This window comes from Polypterus senegalus, chromosome 6 (assembly GCF_016835505.1).
Source record: "Polypterus senegalus isolate Bchr_013 chromosome 6, ASM1683550v1, whole genome shotgun sequence".
Classification (NCBI taxonomy): Eukaryota; Metazoa; Chordata; class Cladistia; order Polypteriformes; family Polypteridae; genus Polypterus; species Polypterus senegalus.
Genome location: NC_053159.1, coordinates 147,332,594 through 147,350,214, shown reverse-complemented (window position 1 = coordinate 147,350,214; position 17,621 = coordinate 147,332,594). Strand labels below are relative to the sequence as shown.

Genomic DNA, 17,621 nt, shown 5'->3' with positions numbered 1-17,621 from the left:
TCTGTATTAGTTACGATTTGCCAAAGGCTGTCTGTTAAAATACTATCAGCATGGCACTTTAATTATAACTCCTGGGTTTTGCTGAAAATACTGTACTGCATCTCTCTGTGCACACTTAAAAGGGTAAAAGCTAGCTGAATGGATTTAAAGTTTCAATAACAATGTTAACAATAATAATAATAATAATAATAATAAATAATAATAATAATAATAATAATAATAATAATAATAATAATAATAATAAGGTCTGCAGTTATTTATCCCCTCCCCAGGCTTTGTGAGGTGCAGACCAGGCAAAGCAAGTATAGCAATCCAGCTCTGCTTGCAGCTAATGGAGCCCTGATAATTATTAATATATCAACAAGGATATCAACAAAATCATCATATTGGTTGTTTTAAAGGTAAACAAATACAGCAATTTTCTGTGGGTGAACAAGTTGGAATCATAAAAATTGATACTGGAAAAAGATGGACTGGGAGGAGAACAAAGAGGTTACAGAAGCTTTTTCTATCATTTCACAGAACTCATCGGAGACAACAACAACAGAAGCTACATGAAATATTGGACCAAAAAATACCAATGATCATTATACCATCCCATTTCTTCTTCTCAAACTGCTTTTAATGGTCAGCCCAGACTTTTCTGTCCTCAGTTACAGATTTAAGCTCTACATGGGCAGCCACCGGGCATTCCCAAACCAGTCACAGGATATAATTTCTCCAGTGTGTTCTGCGTCTGCTTCACAGTCTCTGGCCAGAGCAGTTCCAGGGGAGCCACACCAACTCAACTGGAGGAACAGCGGCTCACTCTGAGGCTCTTCTGAATTGCTGTGCCTTTCACCGTGGGTCAGCGTAGTGGCCCTTTGAAAAGAACGTAATTCTGCAGCTTGTATTCGCAATCTCATTCCTTTGGTCATTACCCACAGCTTGTGACCATAGGTGAGAACAGGGACATAGATTGATTAATAAGCTGAAAGTTTTGTCTGTAGACTCAGTGTCACTATGAACTGCTACAGCACCTGCAGAACAGGTACCACCGCCCCAATCCACTTGTCCGTCTCATGTTCCCTTCTTTTATCATTTGTAAACAAGATCCAAAGATACCGGAACAGCTTCCCTAAGGGCACTTGCCCTTCTATCACCTTGAAGAAACAATTCACTCTTTCCTGTGAGAGAACTGTAAACTCAACCTGGATTGTTCTACTACTAATAAATTAGAAAACAAAAAAAATATATATTACAGAATAAAATCGCTCACATAATCTAATTTGGACATAATCCAAAGGATAGTTAAATAAATTATTATTAATTTAACCTTTAAAGAATTTAGCGTAACAAGATATAACAATACAGGTGCAGAAACCGAAGATGAGAATCGACTGAAGTGGGAAATGTCAACATAGACTCTCCAGATCAAGAGGAATTAAAAGTAAATCAAGAAGAGCAGCTAAAGAAAATGAAGATACACGTTAGCATTCATCATTGTTCAGTCATTTTCAAAGAAACACTAACTAAAGAAAGACCATGAAAAGCTAAAATTAAGAGTCAGTTGGCTGTGAGTCAAGGGCTCTCAGATTACAAAGAATCCATCTAATCCATGGCACTAAAGAGAGACTTTAATTCACTCAGTGTATGAGACACCATCTAAACTGCAACAGCACATAACCATGTGTGCGATATCAGCCAGGCTCTGTCCCAGCCCACTTACTCAGGCGCTCGCCTGGACTATTATAATAGCTTTCTTAATTTCTTCACAGTATCCAAAATCAGAATCAATCTTTTCATGTGATAATGTTGCATTCCCTGTATTTGAGGCTACATTTATACCAGTCTCTAACCATCCATTCATCCTTTTCAATCCCATAAAATCCAATTTAGGGTTATGAGGAGTTGTAGCCTATTCATCCTGTCAGAAATGGTATCATGTCAAATTCAAATTTAAACACAAGCATCCAAACTCGGAAACCAATTTCAATTTGCAAAACAGCTTGACTTGCACATTTTTGGAATATAGCTTATTTAATCATGCACAATAAAAAAAAAAAAAAAAACTTATGGAGTATATTTAAAAGTTATACACCTAAAATATAGTGAATTGTTTTTAAAATTTTTAGCAAGACTTGTATAGTAAATAGAAGATTACAAAATAAAAAAAAAAAAAACACTGAGAAAAATTTGGAAATGTATGCATTTTCACACTCTACAATTAGTGCTAATTTGTTAAAAACCCATTAACTAAAGGTTATCTGAACTATAGATTTGTTGCATCTGTTTATATTATTTACCTATTACCTATTTTGGCATTGTAATGTTTACAAAAATATATATATTGTTGACTGTTGCTCACAAAACTACTTCTTTGAAAGAGAAGCTTCTGTGTCTCTTGGGACATTATTGTCAGCCCATCCAATTTACTTTTAGAAATCAATGGTTTATTGCCAGTAAATGGCTTAGTCTCACCAAATTTACACTATTCAATTCCTGTATTAGTTAGGTCACAGAATAGGATTTGTTTTTATTTTTGTCCATTTTTCTGCATTTCACACCACTATTTTTTTACCCTGTTATAAGATACAAATTTAGTGAGTAGGTGCCAATTTGCTTTGTTTATACTGTGCATCTTTTCTCTGCTTTTTAAGAAGTGTGTATTTACTTTATCCTTTTTGTGACATTACGTGCATAAACATCACAGCGTTAAATGCCTACCTTTGGGAATAATTTTATGTTACAAAAGCAGCAGTTGTACAAAGGTTTTTATTAGGGCTGTCAAAGTTAATGTGTTATTGCTTGTGATTAATTTTAAAAAGAGTAAGGAGTTATTTTTTCCTTAATCACGTTAATCGACACCCTTGCTACTAAGCCAGTGGTTTTCAGTCTTTTGGCTGCAGGCCCAGCAAGGTTGACATTATTAAAAATATCAATTTCAGTTTTAAGGATTGTCTTTAAATTACCTGACATTTAAATAAATACACAGATAACAGTTACATAAAAGTAGTCATGTACTGTATTAATGTAACAATACACAAGAGCAGCAGTCCTCCACCACAACCAGCTGTTAAGTGGTATGCAAGGGAACAAAAAAAGCAGCTGCATTTAGGTTTTCATTGTTTTCTGACCAGCCACAGTTAATGACCAAATTCAAATAATGAAGAAACCAACATTCAGTAAGGTCTGACAATTCTTGCACAGATGAGACAATTGTGTGACCTATTAAACATTAACATGAAAGGCTTAAAAGGAAAGGTTAGATGGTTAAAAATTCAGTTTAGGGTCAAAGAAAGCATATGCCAATCCTAGTAACATTAACTGCAAGGCAAGAAAAACCCTGAATGGTTCCCCAGTCCATCACAGAAAACACTCATCCAGTGAGGTAGCTCGAGTTTGTGCCGCTCGGAGCAGGGCAGTGCTTCAATTTGATACCATCCAACATATTTAACACTAGAATTACCAGAGCTTACAAAAAAACTCGTAGATCTGTCCCAGCTTAAATCGCTTCTCACCTCTCTGTCAGCGTCTTTTGTGCTTTAAATGTGTTGATAAGCAGCAAGCAGTCTGCTATCACATCCCCCACCGGCGCACAGTTTTCTCAGCTCAAGTTTGTTTACCTGCATGTCAGTTGTTTGGAGTTGTATAGAGTGAGAAGTCAAGCAAAATCACACCTTTTATAAATACTATATCGTTATTTGGAACACTTGTATTTCATGTGTGTTCCGTGTCTACAATGATCTATGTAAACACATCATTAAAAAAGAAACATTTTGGCCAATAATGCAACCCCCAAAAATGTGCTGCCTGGGGTGGACCGCCCCCTCCTAGCTACGCCACTGCACTCATCCCCATACGTGCATACACCCACACTCATTAACTTGAGCCAATTTAGGGTCATCAGTCGACCTCTGGAGCTACAAGGTGATTTAAAAAATTAAAAAAAAAAAATTATTTATCTTTCATCACACTTTACTTTCAGTTTCTGGCTTTTTTCTGCAGTCCCCACAACCCTGAATTGGATTAAGTGGGACTGAGAATATTATGTCATGTTATGTTATTGTTTTGTAGTCATATCCTGATCAGCATGGACCCTCACTTGGTGTTACCTAGCAGTGCCCTCATATTTTGCCATATTATTTATCAGTCTAATCAGTAAACTTAAATCCCACTACATTTTATGAAAATAAATATACAAATTGATAGTAAAGACAATTTTCAGAGTAATCAACTGGTTAAGATGTTTGATTATAAAATACAAAGTTGCCAGTTCAAACTCAACATGTGTGGAGGAGACAAATGGTTGATTAATGTTAACACTGTTGTTTAAACTGAACAATAAAAGTTTTACTTTCTGAACACTTTTGGGAATATCTTGGCCTGCTGATCAGAAAAATCAACTTTAAATTCCTAACACATAATTTATTGCAACTGCCTATTTTGTGATTTCCTCTTTTCTTATACATATACAGTGCAAAAACCACAACTGCAATGTGGTCTAAAAGTAGTGGCACTGCTTCTAGAAATGCAGATTGGATATTCCAAGTACTATTCTTTCATTTGTGAATGAGACAGCTATGCTAAAAAGTATCACTGTATTAAAAAGTTATGGTTGCTCCATAAGCAGAAGGAAGTGTGGCACATAAACCACTTGTCGACTGAACAAAGTATTATTTTTCTCCTCTTCATATAAAACTTGGACTAATGAAAAATTTTGTGAGAAATGAACAAGGAAGTTCAAGGATTTTTATATTTGTGGCAGATGTTTCCACAAATAGCTGATGCCAAGATTACGGGAAGTGTTTTTTTCTAGAATAGACATGTGATTAAAGTCAGGTGTTTTAAGACTCTGCTAGAGGGCCAGAGGGAATCACATGGTAAACATTCAAGGATGGTGATGAGAATTTCCTCAGCAACTATAAAGCACAACAGCTCCAATTATGTCGAGCTAGTTGACAACACACTTCATGCCTACAAAACCAAGTGGCGTCAAATGCTGTTAAAGTCTCATTTTCCGCATTGACACGTGGACTTCTTCCCTGATAATCTTGGTGCAGTCAGTGATGAACACAGATAAAGGTTTTACAAGGGCATTATAACAATTGCAAAGTGACAATCGGGCCAGTGGACTCCATCAGTGATGGCTGACTACTGTTTGATGCTAAAATGAGAATCATCACATGCTGCGTACAAATGAAAACCAGAAGCAAAACATTTTTATCTCAATTGAGCTAATGCAATGTGTCTTTATGGTTAAGCAATTTAACATGGTAAATTTAATAAATGTTAATTTCATGTCAAGACGCAAAATGAAAACAAAATTTGTTGTCAATTTGTTTTGTCAACTTATTTTTAAAGAGCTTTAGATGAATGTCCTTCCAGACGCCTTGTGGTCTGACAAAGTCTGCAGAGACTGCATCATGTTCGGTTAACAGCTGCTAATCAGCTGAAATTCAAAAGGCTATCAGAACAGATGTTGACTAATAGTAAAGCAGCAGAAGGATCTTAAGTCAGCACAGCAACTGGTCTATTGCGGTATACAAGTGGGAAAAGCCCAGCTGGCTTTATGCTGAAACAGGCCCTGCAACTGCATCTTTCTTAAGTTTGTTGTTTTTAGCAATAAAGTCCATGTGAGCCAGTGAATCTTATTAAAAATAGGTAATGTCAACTTTTTCCTACCAAACTATCTCATTGTTCACGTTGAGCAACCAACGTTATATTAGCATTCTTTAACATTTTCTTTAATTAGAGTATGTATATTTAAAATGTAATTTTATTCATCAATACTGCAGATCAACAGATACCTACTGTATGCCTGTATTGAGGGCTTCCAGACAGACAAATAGATAGATAGATAGATAGATAGATAGATAGATAGATAGATAGATAGATAGATAGATAGATAGATAGATAGATAGATATTGTGCTAATGGCATGAATCCGTGGACCCAGCCTGTCCTGTGTCAAGCCTCTAGGCTGTTGGTGGTGGTGTAATAGCATGAGGAATATTTATTTGGCACACTTTGGACTGTTAATACTACTAAATCATCTTTTGAAAGTTACGGTCCATTTTAGTATTGTCGCTGACCATGTGCATCCCTTCATGGCCACAATTTACCCATCTTCTAATGGCAGCATGATAGTGCACAATGTCACAAAGCAAAAGTAGTCCCAAAATAATTTAATGAACATGACAATGAGTTCAGTGTTCTTCAATGGCCTTCCTGGTCAGTGGGCCTGAATCCAATAGAAGGATGCAGGATGTAGTACAACAGGAGATTCACAATATGAATGTGTAGCTGACAAATCTGCAGAAAATGCATCATGCAATTATGTTAACATGGACCAGAATCTCAAAGGAATATTTCCAACATCTTGTGGAATCTATGCAATGAAAAACTTAGGTTTTTAGTTTATTTCTACTGATAAATATGACTTTTCACTCTATCATCATATATTGAACAACTTCTGTCCTTGTTAACTGTTAGCTTTTGCCTTTAGCATGCTTATAATATATTTTATTTAAAGCCTTTTGATCTGTGACCTAGACCTGCTGCAACTTTAGTACAAGGTCAAGGTATTCATAAGAGAAATAATCTAGTATAGTAGAATCGTGACTCCTAAAGTGGATATGAGAAATTAAATCCATCACACATCTTGTCAATTACAGAAATACATTTAAGAAGTGTTACCACCATCAAGCATCACTTTTCATGTACTGATTGACTCCACCTATGTGTTAAAACTGGTATTCTTGCCATTCTGAACTGGCTTTGTGAATATGACTTTCACAAGACCCTACACCAGTATTAGTATAGTGTTCCTAATAATTTGTCAAGAGTGTGCTATAAAATAATTATATACTTTCATTCTCTTATCTGCTTTGTCCATTTTAGATAAATTGAACATCTGAACTTATATAGTGTTGTACTATGTATGTCAATCAATAAATTATAGACTATTAACTTGGTCCGGTTCAGGGTAGCCTGACCCCAATTTACCAAATCTGAAAGCAACAGGTCCAAGCCAGGTTGAAGTATGCCAGTCCACCACAAATAAAAAATTACATATGATACCAATTATGGATATTATGAATGTTAAGACAAAATGTATTTTTAGCTTGTGACATGACATCTTTAATTATTATTATTTAATTATTCATTTTTTTTCTTTGTAATTCTTGTATGTGCTTGAGAGGATTACTGTTGTTTGTAACAATATTCCTTGAGCTTTTTAAAAAAAACTAAAAATCCCTCTTCTGGCATTTATCTATCTATCTATCAAACAATGCAGTGTGTATGCTAATACAGAAATTGTAAGTTAAACAGTAATGGCAACAGCTAATCCCAAATATATTCATCATGGATAGATAGTCAATATTCACCGTGGTCAGATAATAAAAAAATACACATTTTCGAAAAAGAAATTCTTAATTACAAAAACTGCTATAAAATCTGGATAATTCAAGCTGTCCTTTTAGTAAATGAAACTATAGAATGTTACATCATTGTTGAAGTTCAAACCCACTCTACAAGTGGTTTAAAAATCAGGCTCTAACATGATGTGATCTCATGCAAAGTTTATTATTAATGAAATTGACAGTAGCATTCGAGTCATTTTCTGTGAGAAGCAGCTAAGCACATTTATGTTTCCTGTCCAATTTGCCAATGATGATTTTACACAGCCCAATAACAAGCATCTCTTGACTAACAGAGCTGCCCACTAGATTCATTTAGTGCAGATTCAATTTTGTTTTTTATCCTGTTGTGTTGGTAAACAGAAAATTATATGCTTTCTTTTGTATTACTGTTTTCATTTTTGCTATTATCTTTAACCAAAGATATATTTTCTCTTAAATAAAACCGTGAACAATAATAAGTAGAAGTATAAGGTACAATAAAATACAGAAAGTGAAACCATTACTGTATGTAAAACTTCTTGAAGGTATCTGCTGTTAAACTCACTATATTAGACACAAATTTGTAGCTATACTTTACCTCTTGTACTTTTGGTGTTTATTGTTCTTCTAAATAGCAATTATCTGTTTTTCACTAGACTACAAAACTACCCTTCTGAAATTCATGCAGTGTAAGATATATTAAGAATAGGCCAAAACAACAGTGCAATCTGTTAAGAATACAAACAGTAGAAAAACATACTCCAAAGTTGTAATTCATGTTCTTGAGTGTAGGTATATGGACACTTAGCTCTGCTCACAATCAGTAATACTGGATATACACTATTAAAAACGGGGAGACATGGGGTGGACAAAATAACCCCACAATCAGTAATACTGGATATACACTATTAAAAATGGGGAGACATGGGGTGGACAAAATAACCGAAACACTTCATGAAAAGGAGTTTAACTTTAAGTAACTAAATCTGAATTACAAATAAAGCTACAAAGGTGAATCATATTAGGTTGATTACCCATTAAGAAGTACAGTAAACCCTCGTTTATCATGGTTAATCCGTTCCAGACTCTACCGTGATGAATGAATTTCCACAAAGTAGGATTCTTTATTTATAAATTGAATATTTTCGCAGTTAGAACATAGAATACCTGTTTACGACCTTCTAAATACGTTTTTAACATTATTAGAGCCCTCTAGAAATGAAATAACACCCTTTAGTCAAAAGTTTAAACTGTGCTCCATGACAAGACAGAGATGATAGTTCCGTCTCACAATTAAAAGAATGCAAACATATCTTCCTCTTTAAAGGAGTGTGCGTCAGGAGCAGAGAATGTCAGAGAGAGAGACAGAGAGAGAGAAAAGTAAACAATCAAAAATCAGTAGGGCTGTTCAGGCTTTTAAGTATGCAAAGCACCGACCGACAAAGCAGCTGCAGGGAGCAATGTGAAGGTAGTCTTTCAGTATTTTTTAGAGGAGCGTCCATATCGTCTAGGCCAGTGTGCGAACAGCCCCTCTGCTCACACCCCCTCCGTCAGGAGCAGAGAATGTCAGAGAGACAGAGACAGAGAAAAGCAAACAATCAAATCAATCACGTCCTGTTCGGCTTTCAAGTATGAGAAGCACCGAGCGGGAAGCATATCGTATATCATTGAGGAGTTTTATTTAATACGTAATATGTGCTCTGATTGGGTAGGTTCTCAGCCATCTGCCAATAGTGTCCCTTGCATGAAATCAACTAGGCAAACCAACTGAGGAAGCATGTACCATAAATTAAAAGACCCATTGTGCGCAGAAATCCGTGAAACAGCGAAAAATCCGTGATCTATATTTAGATATGCTTACATTTAAAATCCGCAATGGAGTGAAGCCACGAAAGTCGAAGCACGATATAGCGAGGGATCACTGTCAGCTATAAAGAGCAGTCAGACAATCTGGACTTTCATACATTTTTTCAAAGAAACATTAATTATAGTAAACAACAAAAGAAGCAAAATAATCAGTGTGCATATATCAAATTCATCAGTCACAAAATGATTAAATAGAAAATAATTTTATGTGTCAAGTGCATCAATTTCAAAAATAATCACAGCACACAGTAACCATACACAGACCATTTACAGGATAGTTGGTAAATGTCACAAAAATATAGCTTCAAAAATTACCACAGGATTGAATCAGAACTTCTGTATCACAGTCTCAACAAAAATGATATGTCTCAAGCTTTGCAAAACTAGAGGTACCATAAGAAAATGGCATGCATCCACGGCTAGTGCATGTACAGTATGATCAACTTGATGTAAGGAGCACCAAAACTAAACCAAATTAATATAAACAAATGAGTCATTATTAACCTTATTTCACACGTAAAGATGGGTTTACATTTGGAAAGAGGAAAAAGGATGACTTCAGCCTTAGAGGCCATACTTAAGGGCTGCATAGGCCCCAGTTGTATGGTCAAGGCATTGAAGATTTCTCTGTGTTGCTAGTTCTCTTTGCTTTTACACCATATTTTCAGGTCAGCTTTGCTTTTATTTTTATCTGTCTGATATTTTTAGGACTAGTCTTTTTTGGTTATATAGGTTTTAGCCCTTATGAATATTTTGGCCTTGGACCTTTTGTATTTTGAGGACTTTTTGATCTTGACTTGGCATTATTTCCTTGTGGTTGATTTCTTTAATTATATTTTGTTATTTCCTTGAATATTTTATATTACTTTGCCTAATTTTCTTTTTTGATCATTTTTATGTTTATTAGCCTTATTTCCTTGTAGACTATTTTTTTTATCTACAATAAACCATTTAAATGTAGATCTAGTTTGTTTGGTTAATCACAGTTTCCCATTTCTTTGAGTCCTTTAAGTCTCCACATTATGATCATGCCTTGAATCTATTCCAGGTCCCTGCCTGCTGCCACGGGATGACCTTAGGCTACGAACTGTGGTGTCATCAGATCAACAGTATAACGATCAGCACTACTCACTTCCTGTTATCTGAATTTGAACAAAAACAAAAGACTTTTTGATGGTGTGTGCTTCCCTTGTTCCTTGATATGATTTCAGATTTCTAATATTCAGAATTTTTACTTTGCTTTCAAGTACAGTATGATTCTTGGCCTTGTTTAAAGATTAAGATCTACTTTTGGTTATCGAATATAGGCTTGGCCTGCATTTACAATTTTCATCTTCTGGTCACTGATTTCCTCTGTGTTTGTTTCACCACAGACATAACAATAACAACATAATAAAACTACCTTCAAATCAGAGCCAGATAGGTATTCAGTAATCCCTCGCTACTTCGCGGTTCACGACTTCGCGGATTTTTAAATATAGCAGTAGTATTTCCTAGTCTAAGAACAACAAAACAAGTTCAGTGACTATGTGAGTTGTAACATGGGCTGTAATTGGTACATGGGAGGGAGACGACAAATCACAGCTTCCCGCTTTCTAATCGGGCCCATGATTGGTGCTTTGACTGATGCCCAGATCCTACAGCACCTCCCCTTGTCTCTCTGTTGCGGCCATTTCGCTTCAAGCTTTCTCGCCAAGTGGTTTACTTTACACTGTACTGTGTGTGATTTTTTTGTGGTTTCTTCGATCTGTCCAATTTTGTAGCAAGATTGACGATGTCATGACCGCCTACAAGCTACTAATCGACCGGAAAAAGAAGCAGCGGTAGCAACTGCCGATCACAACATTTTTGCAGCCACGCAAAAAATAGCCAGTTCCTACTACTACTACGGATACACCTTTGGAAACCGTGGAAGAGGTGCCCCAGGAAATGGCACCGCCGTCTGAAGAGACGTAAAATACAGACATCGGCTGCGCAGTAAAAGTCATCATCACCTTCATCGTCGTCATTTTTACTGCACAGCATATTCATCACCATTATCACGTCATATATAGGTATGTGTACTTCACTATACAGTAAATGTAAACTTATCTACTGATTTCATATTGCTAAACCTGTTATTAATAGAGTAAAGGGTGGGTTGTAAACAGTACAGGGAGGGTTTAAAAACGTCCAAATACACATTAAATAAATAAATAAATATGGTGTCTCTACTTCGCGGAAATTCAGTTATTGCGGCCAGCCTTGGAACCTATCTCCCGCGATAAACAAGGGATTACTGTGCTTGTGCTTCTGATGCATCTTTTTTTGTATTTCGTTACCTATGCAAATTTCTATGGTGCCGGAGGGTTTTAACTTGTTGCATGCTGATTAACACATACAAGTAAGAATTTCACTGTGACAATAATGATTCTATATACTTATAAAAAAGTGATCAGAGAGACAAAACTAAAAAGCCATCGAATCACATTAAAACTTGAATCTACACTCCATCAGACAATTTCAGAAAATAACACACCTCATACATCAGTGCTGTTTTCAGGGCTTCACTACGTACAAATGATCCTAAAGGTTTTGAACTTTTACTCACTCATGTTAGTCTGAGGAAATCTGACATAATTTTAAACCAGTAAGTATCATATGGGTGATCTAGGACATAGTATCATGTTTGTACTTGTAGTTAAATGCCATCACGTTTTCTACACACTGAATTATCAGCTGATTTAGATAAAATGATAAAAGCACAACTATGAAGAAAAGTCAACAAAAAATGGGACAAAATTTGACAGTCACTTCCATTCACTGTGGTGCATATCACAAAAAGGTAACTTTCTAAAATTGTGGTCCTGATACATTTTCATTTAAACTGAGAAATTATTTCAAAACATGACTTCCAAAATTAGCATTCCCTATGTAAATTTAAAAAGGGTCAATATTGTGAATTTATAAAAAAAATGAATTTATAAAAAATTTGAATTTATAAAGAATTGCTTAACTTTGAGTGTAATCCATCCCATTCCACCATTACCACACCAATTTAGGTTTATGTTCTAGTTATTTTAAAAACAGCATGAACTATTTAATATCAGCAAAATTTGATTATAGGTTTGAATGTAGCAACACTAAAGAAATGTTTAAACAAGTATCATTTTCACATTAAGGTGTTTGTTGTATTCAGATACCTACACTTACATTATATTTGAAGTGGATACATTTGTAATATTTTCTACCATTCTACACTTAATAACCCATAATGACAAAGTAAAAGCAAGTTTTTAGAAAAGTTTACAAAGGTATTAAAAAACAAAATCTGAAATTTCTCATTCATATAAGTATTTATACCTTTGATTCAATATGGTGTAGGCAGCCATTTGGAAGCAATTCTACTGTAGGCTAAAGCATTAAATCTAGTATTAAATAAAGTTTGAAGTCTTAAGTATAGCATTAAATCTGCAACACAATAAAAGTGAAAGGATCTAAATACTTTCTGAATCCATTCTATGTTCTCCCTTTCCTACAGCTTATTTAAATTGGTAGAAATATTCAATAAAAGTCATCCTTACTTTACCATAATTTAAACCAGGCAAGATAAAAGACACCTTGCTTTTGTTTTGCTTTCACTAAAATAAAAGGAATTACCCTTATGCTTTACTGGGAAAGACTGAAATAAAACATAATATAAATAAAAACAGTGACTAACAGTTTCCTAATGCTTCCGACATATGTATTGATTTTCTCCTTGGCTTAACAGAAAAATCACTGGCATCTTGCCGAAAATGAAGTAAAAATGTAATCCAAAATTATTACAGCACTCATTATGCATCCACTACAAGCCATGGCGTGTATTCCTTTTTGAAGTTTGATTAATGAGGACACATCATGTGGTAGATGAAATGGAGATCAAAGACTAATGTTTACTTGAAGAAGGATGAAGTATACACCTGAATAAATGAAACAAAAGAGTGCATCATAAGCATGTGCTATTTAAATCTTTCTCTTTACTGCTATAAGGCAGATAATGGGTTGTGTTATTAAATTTGGAGATAAAAAATTACATTTTCAAAAAAGGATATCTTTAAAAGGTAAACAGAACAGAATCTAATAGAAATAAATATACAGGTAACTTTATAATGGAAACATATGTTGTCTTAATATGTGCAAAAATGGGTTTGTGCATTTCAGCCTTGAAATAGCTCCCCACTCTCCGTGAAGTTCTTGATCGATCCTTTCTAAAAGCAACAACAGCAACATTTATTTATGTGGTACATTTTCATACATAAGTGTAGCTCAAAGTACTTTGCAAATAGCAAAGGAAAGATGAAATTAAATAATAGGTTAAATTGAATAATTTCTAGTCTGCAAGTTAAAATGGCTAAAATAGTAAAAGTCAAAAGTCTGATCTGAGAACATATGCTGTGGCCTAAAGCTAAGAGAGGAGAGTAAAAACAAAATTAAAACTTCCTTTGCTTGAAAAATATAAGGATTTAAAATTAAGTAATTTGGAGTTGTTATTCTGTTTTTTTTCTTGGGCCCCAATTCAATAACCAGACTTTTAAACATTAGAACATGAGAAAGTTTTAGATGAGAACAAATCATTCAGTCCAACAAACCTCGCCAGTTCTATCCACTTAAATCTTCAAAACTCAACTTGATGTTATGAGTGTTTTAAAGGTCTCTAAAGTCCTTCTGTCTACTACACTACTTGGTAGCCTATTATTGTTTTGAGCTGTGTCCCTGTGTTCTTGCTAAACTCATTTTAAAATAACAGTCTCAATCCACTGTTCTAATTTCCTTCATAATTGTAAACACTTCAGTTATGTTTCCTCTTAATCTTCTTTTGGTTAAACTGAAAAGGCTCAGCTCTTTTAACCTTTCTTCATAATTCTTCCACTGTAGCCCTGGAATCAGCCTAATTGCTCTTCTCTGGCCTTGTTCCAGTGCTGCTATGTCTTTTTTGTAGCTTGGAGGCCTCACCTGTGCGTTATAAAGATAAAGCATAACTTCCTTTGACTTGTACTCCACACATTGTGCTATATAACCTAACATACTGTTAGACTTCTCAATCGCTTCGATTGTTGTTGTTTAAGGAATAAGTATTGTCTTAGAAGACAATAATGCATCCTTTCTTTGTTAAGGGTTGTTGGGTAGTGGCAGTCATATAATGTTGTTTGGGTTACAGTAATAATATTACAAGGGGCTGCACAGGCTGGAAGACTAATGTCTAAAGGAACTCCTGGCCTCAGTCACATATTGTACATTGTTTCTAAAGGAAATCCATTATGACCTTACTTTCAGACTGTGTGATGCAAAGTTAAATTTGTTTTCAATGACCAGTCTAAAGTGCTTATATTTATTACATTACTAGCTTAACACGTCATTTTGCTTTACTAGAACATTGCTTTACCAACCACCTAGTTGTCAATGTCTCTTGGTATGCTATACACACTACCAGTTAAAAGTTTGGACACCCCCAGAAATGCTCATGTTTTTGATAGAGGGCAGCCTCCTGGAGTTGCATTTTCAATGCTGCTGATGACTCATGCGATTGACATTTTTAATTGAGGACCCACCTCTCCCCCACATTTGTTGGTCAAGAGTCCAATCTTCAGTTGAAAAAGTAATTCCCATGTGGTTTTAGTTTCCTTTTTATGATGTGTGCTGATTATTTTATAAGTATATATTTAACATCATTTTAGTAAAAACAAAAAAAGTATGCATTTTGCACATTTTGAGTTAATCGCTAGATAACTGACATTATAACTGATAACTGATTATGTTACACATGTAATGGAAGATTTTTTTTCTTTTTTCAATTTTCATATTGTTTGCCATTGTACTGCACTGGTCACAATTGTTTTTCTTCATTATGCAAATAAAATTTCTTCTTGGCCATCAGTACAAACTGCATGGGGTAAGTAATATATAATAAATGATTATTTTTGGGTGGCATATTCCTTTAATGGTACCTAGATGTTATTGTAATGAGTTTAATCATTCCTTTTTCAGCTCTGGACCAAGATGGAGCCTGAGCCTGGTAACGTAAGACAGAAGTAAATACTCAAAAGGCTACCAGTCTTTTGCAGGAAATACTTACACACATAGTCACAGTCATTCATGCAATGTGAATTTAAAATTGCCAGCTGAACTATCTTGGATGTTGTTTAGATGTGAAATGAAAATCTATATAAAACTTCATATGGACTTGGGAAGTACATACAATATATGATATATAGATTTACAGACTAGCCCAGAATTTAAATGCAGTCTTCTAAAAATTTAAGATAGCATCCCTTACTACTAATGATCTAAAATAATACCTTTAAAATAAATAAAACTAAATTAAATTATCAAATAGCTTCAGCTGTGGATAAATAGCTCATTTGGGTGTCACAAATTAATTCCTTCCCGCAGTTTTCTGAAGGAATGTTACAAAGCAATTGTTTTAAAGGCATTGACAAATCTTACCACATCACAAAAAGGACATGTTGTGGAACCACATGTTTAAATAATTAAACAAACTTACTCTGAAAGCTCTGCGGTGTTCTGATCACCTGTTTCTCCGTAAATGCTTTAAGCTTTGTTATCTTGGCGCATTGAAGCTGATTTGAAGATTCACTTTCAGTAACCCAACAAACAGCTTCTTCTTCATAAAGAAAGTCAAAGGTGAGATTTCCATTGATATCAAAGGGCTGGAGAGAATTCAGTCTCATACCGTTGAGGTAAGTTGCTAAAATACCTTCTGAACTTCCTAATAGCAGGACTGGAGGCCTGTCTGTTGAATCTGAAATGAAAATAAAAAGCATAGCAAATTATATTTAAAAAAAATGACAGCTTTAAGATAGAAGTAATGAGTTCCTTAATAATCAAAGAATGTTTATTAAATGATCACTTCATGTTCAAGACCAGTTAAAGGACTACTAACTGTGCTACTCATCTAAGACGGTTTGAAATCTAAGTAATCAATGCAGACCTCAGCATTAATGTTAGCAGTGAACCATCTATTAGAAATTATTTTGTAACGACACATGTAGTAATAAAATGTGCTGTATTTGTCATTCCAACAAATGGTATCACAAACACTAGTAAGTAATAAAATGCATTAATTCAAATGTTTGTGAAGTGCCACTAGTGAAATGAAAAATGTGATTCATGTGTGTCTGTTATATGCCATTTGGCGTGGGACTCATAAAAGGAATATTAATATTTGTGATTCACCATTTATTGGAATGACAAATGTAATGCATTTTATTTCTACAAATGTTTGTGATTAGGGAATTCATTCCCAGATGGGTTTATCCATTCCCGGGAATTCGGGAATCCACATTTCATTCCCGGGAATCCCGGGCGCCTGGGGATGACACAGTGCATGGGCATCTCACATGTGAATGGTTTTAGAACGATCAACACTTATTTTTTAATAAAACTACTGCAATATTTTGACACCAATAAAAAACTAACTTTAACTACAAGCAGTTCATGCTGTCATATAAGTACATGTATCTAGTTAGTTGCGGTAATAAGAGCGTAGAAAGCACAACGTGTCCAGTGTGCGGTCGTCCAGGCGAGAGTGCACATTCATGCAGAGTAAGCCAGCCGCTGAGAAAGCACGCTTTGCCTCCACTGAAGTAGGTGGCACAGTCATAAGATACTGATACACTTGTTCTAAACAACACCTACCCTTGCCGTTGCTCTGAAACACCGCCATTTCAGCTTTTACTGATGCATCCAGTTTCTTGACATCATTCTGTGAGAGCAAGTTTCTTGGCACAGATAATGCAGATGCAACAGACTGACGCATTGCAATAACAAGTTACTGTTCAAAGCTGTTGTCTGACAGACGTCAATGAAGTCTGCCCCATCCCGGCATTCGTGAGCTGCAGAGTGCGGACTCTCCCAGTCCACTGAGTCAGGAGACTGACTGCTGCTGGTCTGTTGTTGACTGAATTAATGAGCAACACATTACATCGTGGGTCAAAAAACCGTGCCACTTAATTATTTTTAACTATAACTGTTATTTCTTGATCGATTTTTACACGCTATATATGCGAGCTTGGCAGTTCCTGGTTTCCCGGGAATTACAGCAGTTTAATTCCCGGGAATGCGGGAATGAAAAATGTCCGGGAATCCTGGGCTCCCGATTCTCTATTTGTGATGCACCATTTTGTGGAATGACAGAGACAACCTGATGGACACTTAGACAGACATAGAGACACTTATTGTTTTATTAAGGTGGATGCTTCGATTCTGAGAGAACATTCAATTTGATTTTCAATTCAGTTTATTTTTGTATAGCACTCTCACTGAGCTGCCCTGGGTTGGTTCCTGCCTTGCACCCTGTGTTGGCTGGGATTGGCTCCAGCAGACCCCATGA

The 17,621-nt window shown here is 35.3% G+C and overlaps 1 protein-coding gene across 1 annotated transcript in view; it reads right to left on the bottom strand.

Moving 5' to 3' along the window:
* The window catches only part of LOC120530667 (low-density lipoprotein receptor-related protein 1B-like), a 1,848,048-nt gene that overhangs the window by 1,052,308 nt on the left and 778,119 nt on the right, over positions 1-17,621 (bottom strand). Inside the window, exon 7 of the mRNA XM_039755091.1 lies at positions 15,774-16,031. Coding sequence (XP_039611025.1) covers positions 15,774-16,031 — 258 coding nt within the window. The remainder of the gene's footprint in view (positions 1-15,773; positions 16,032-17,621) is intronic.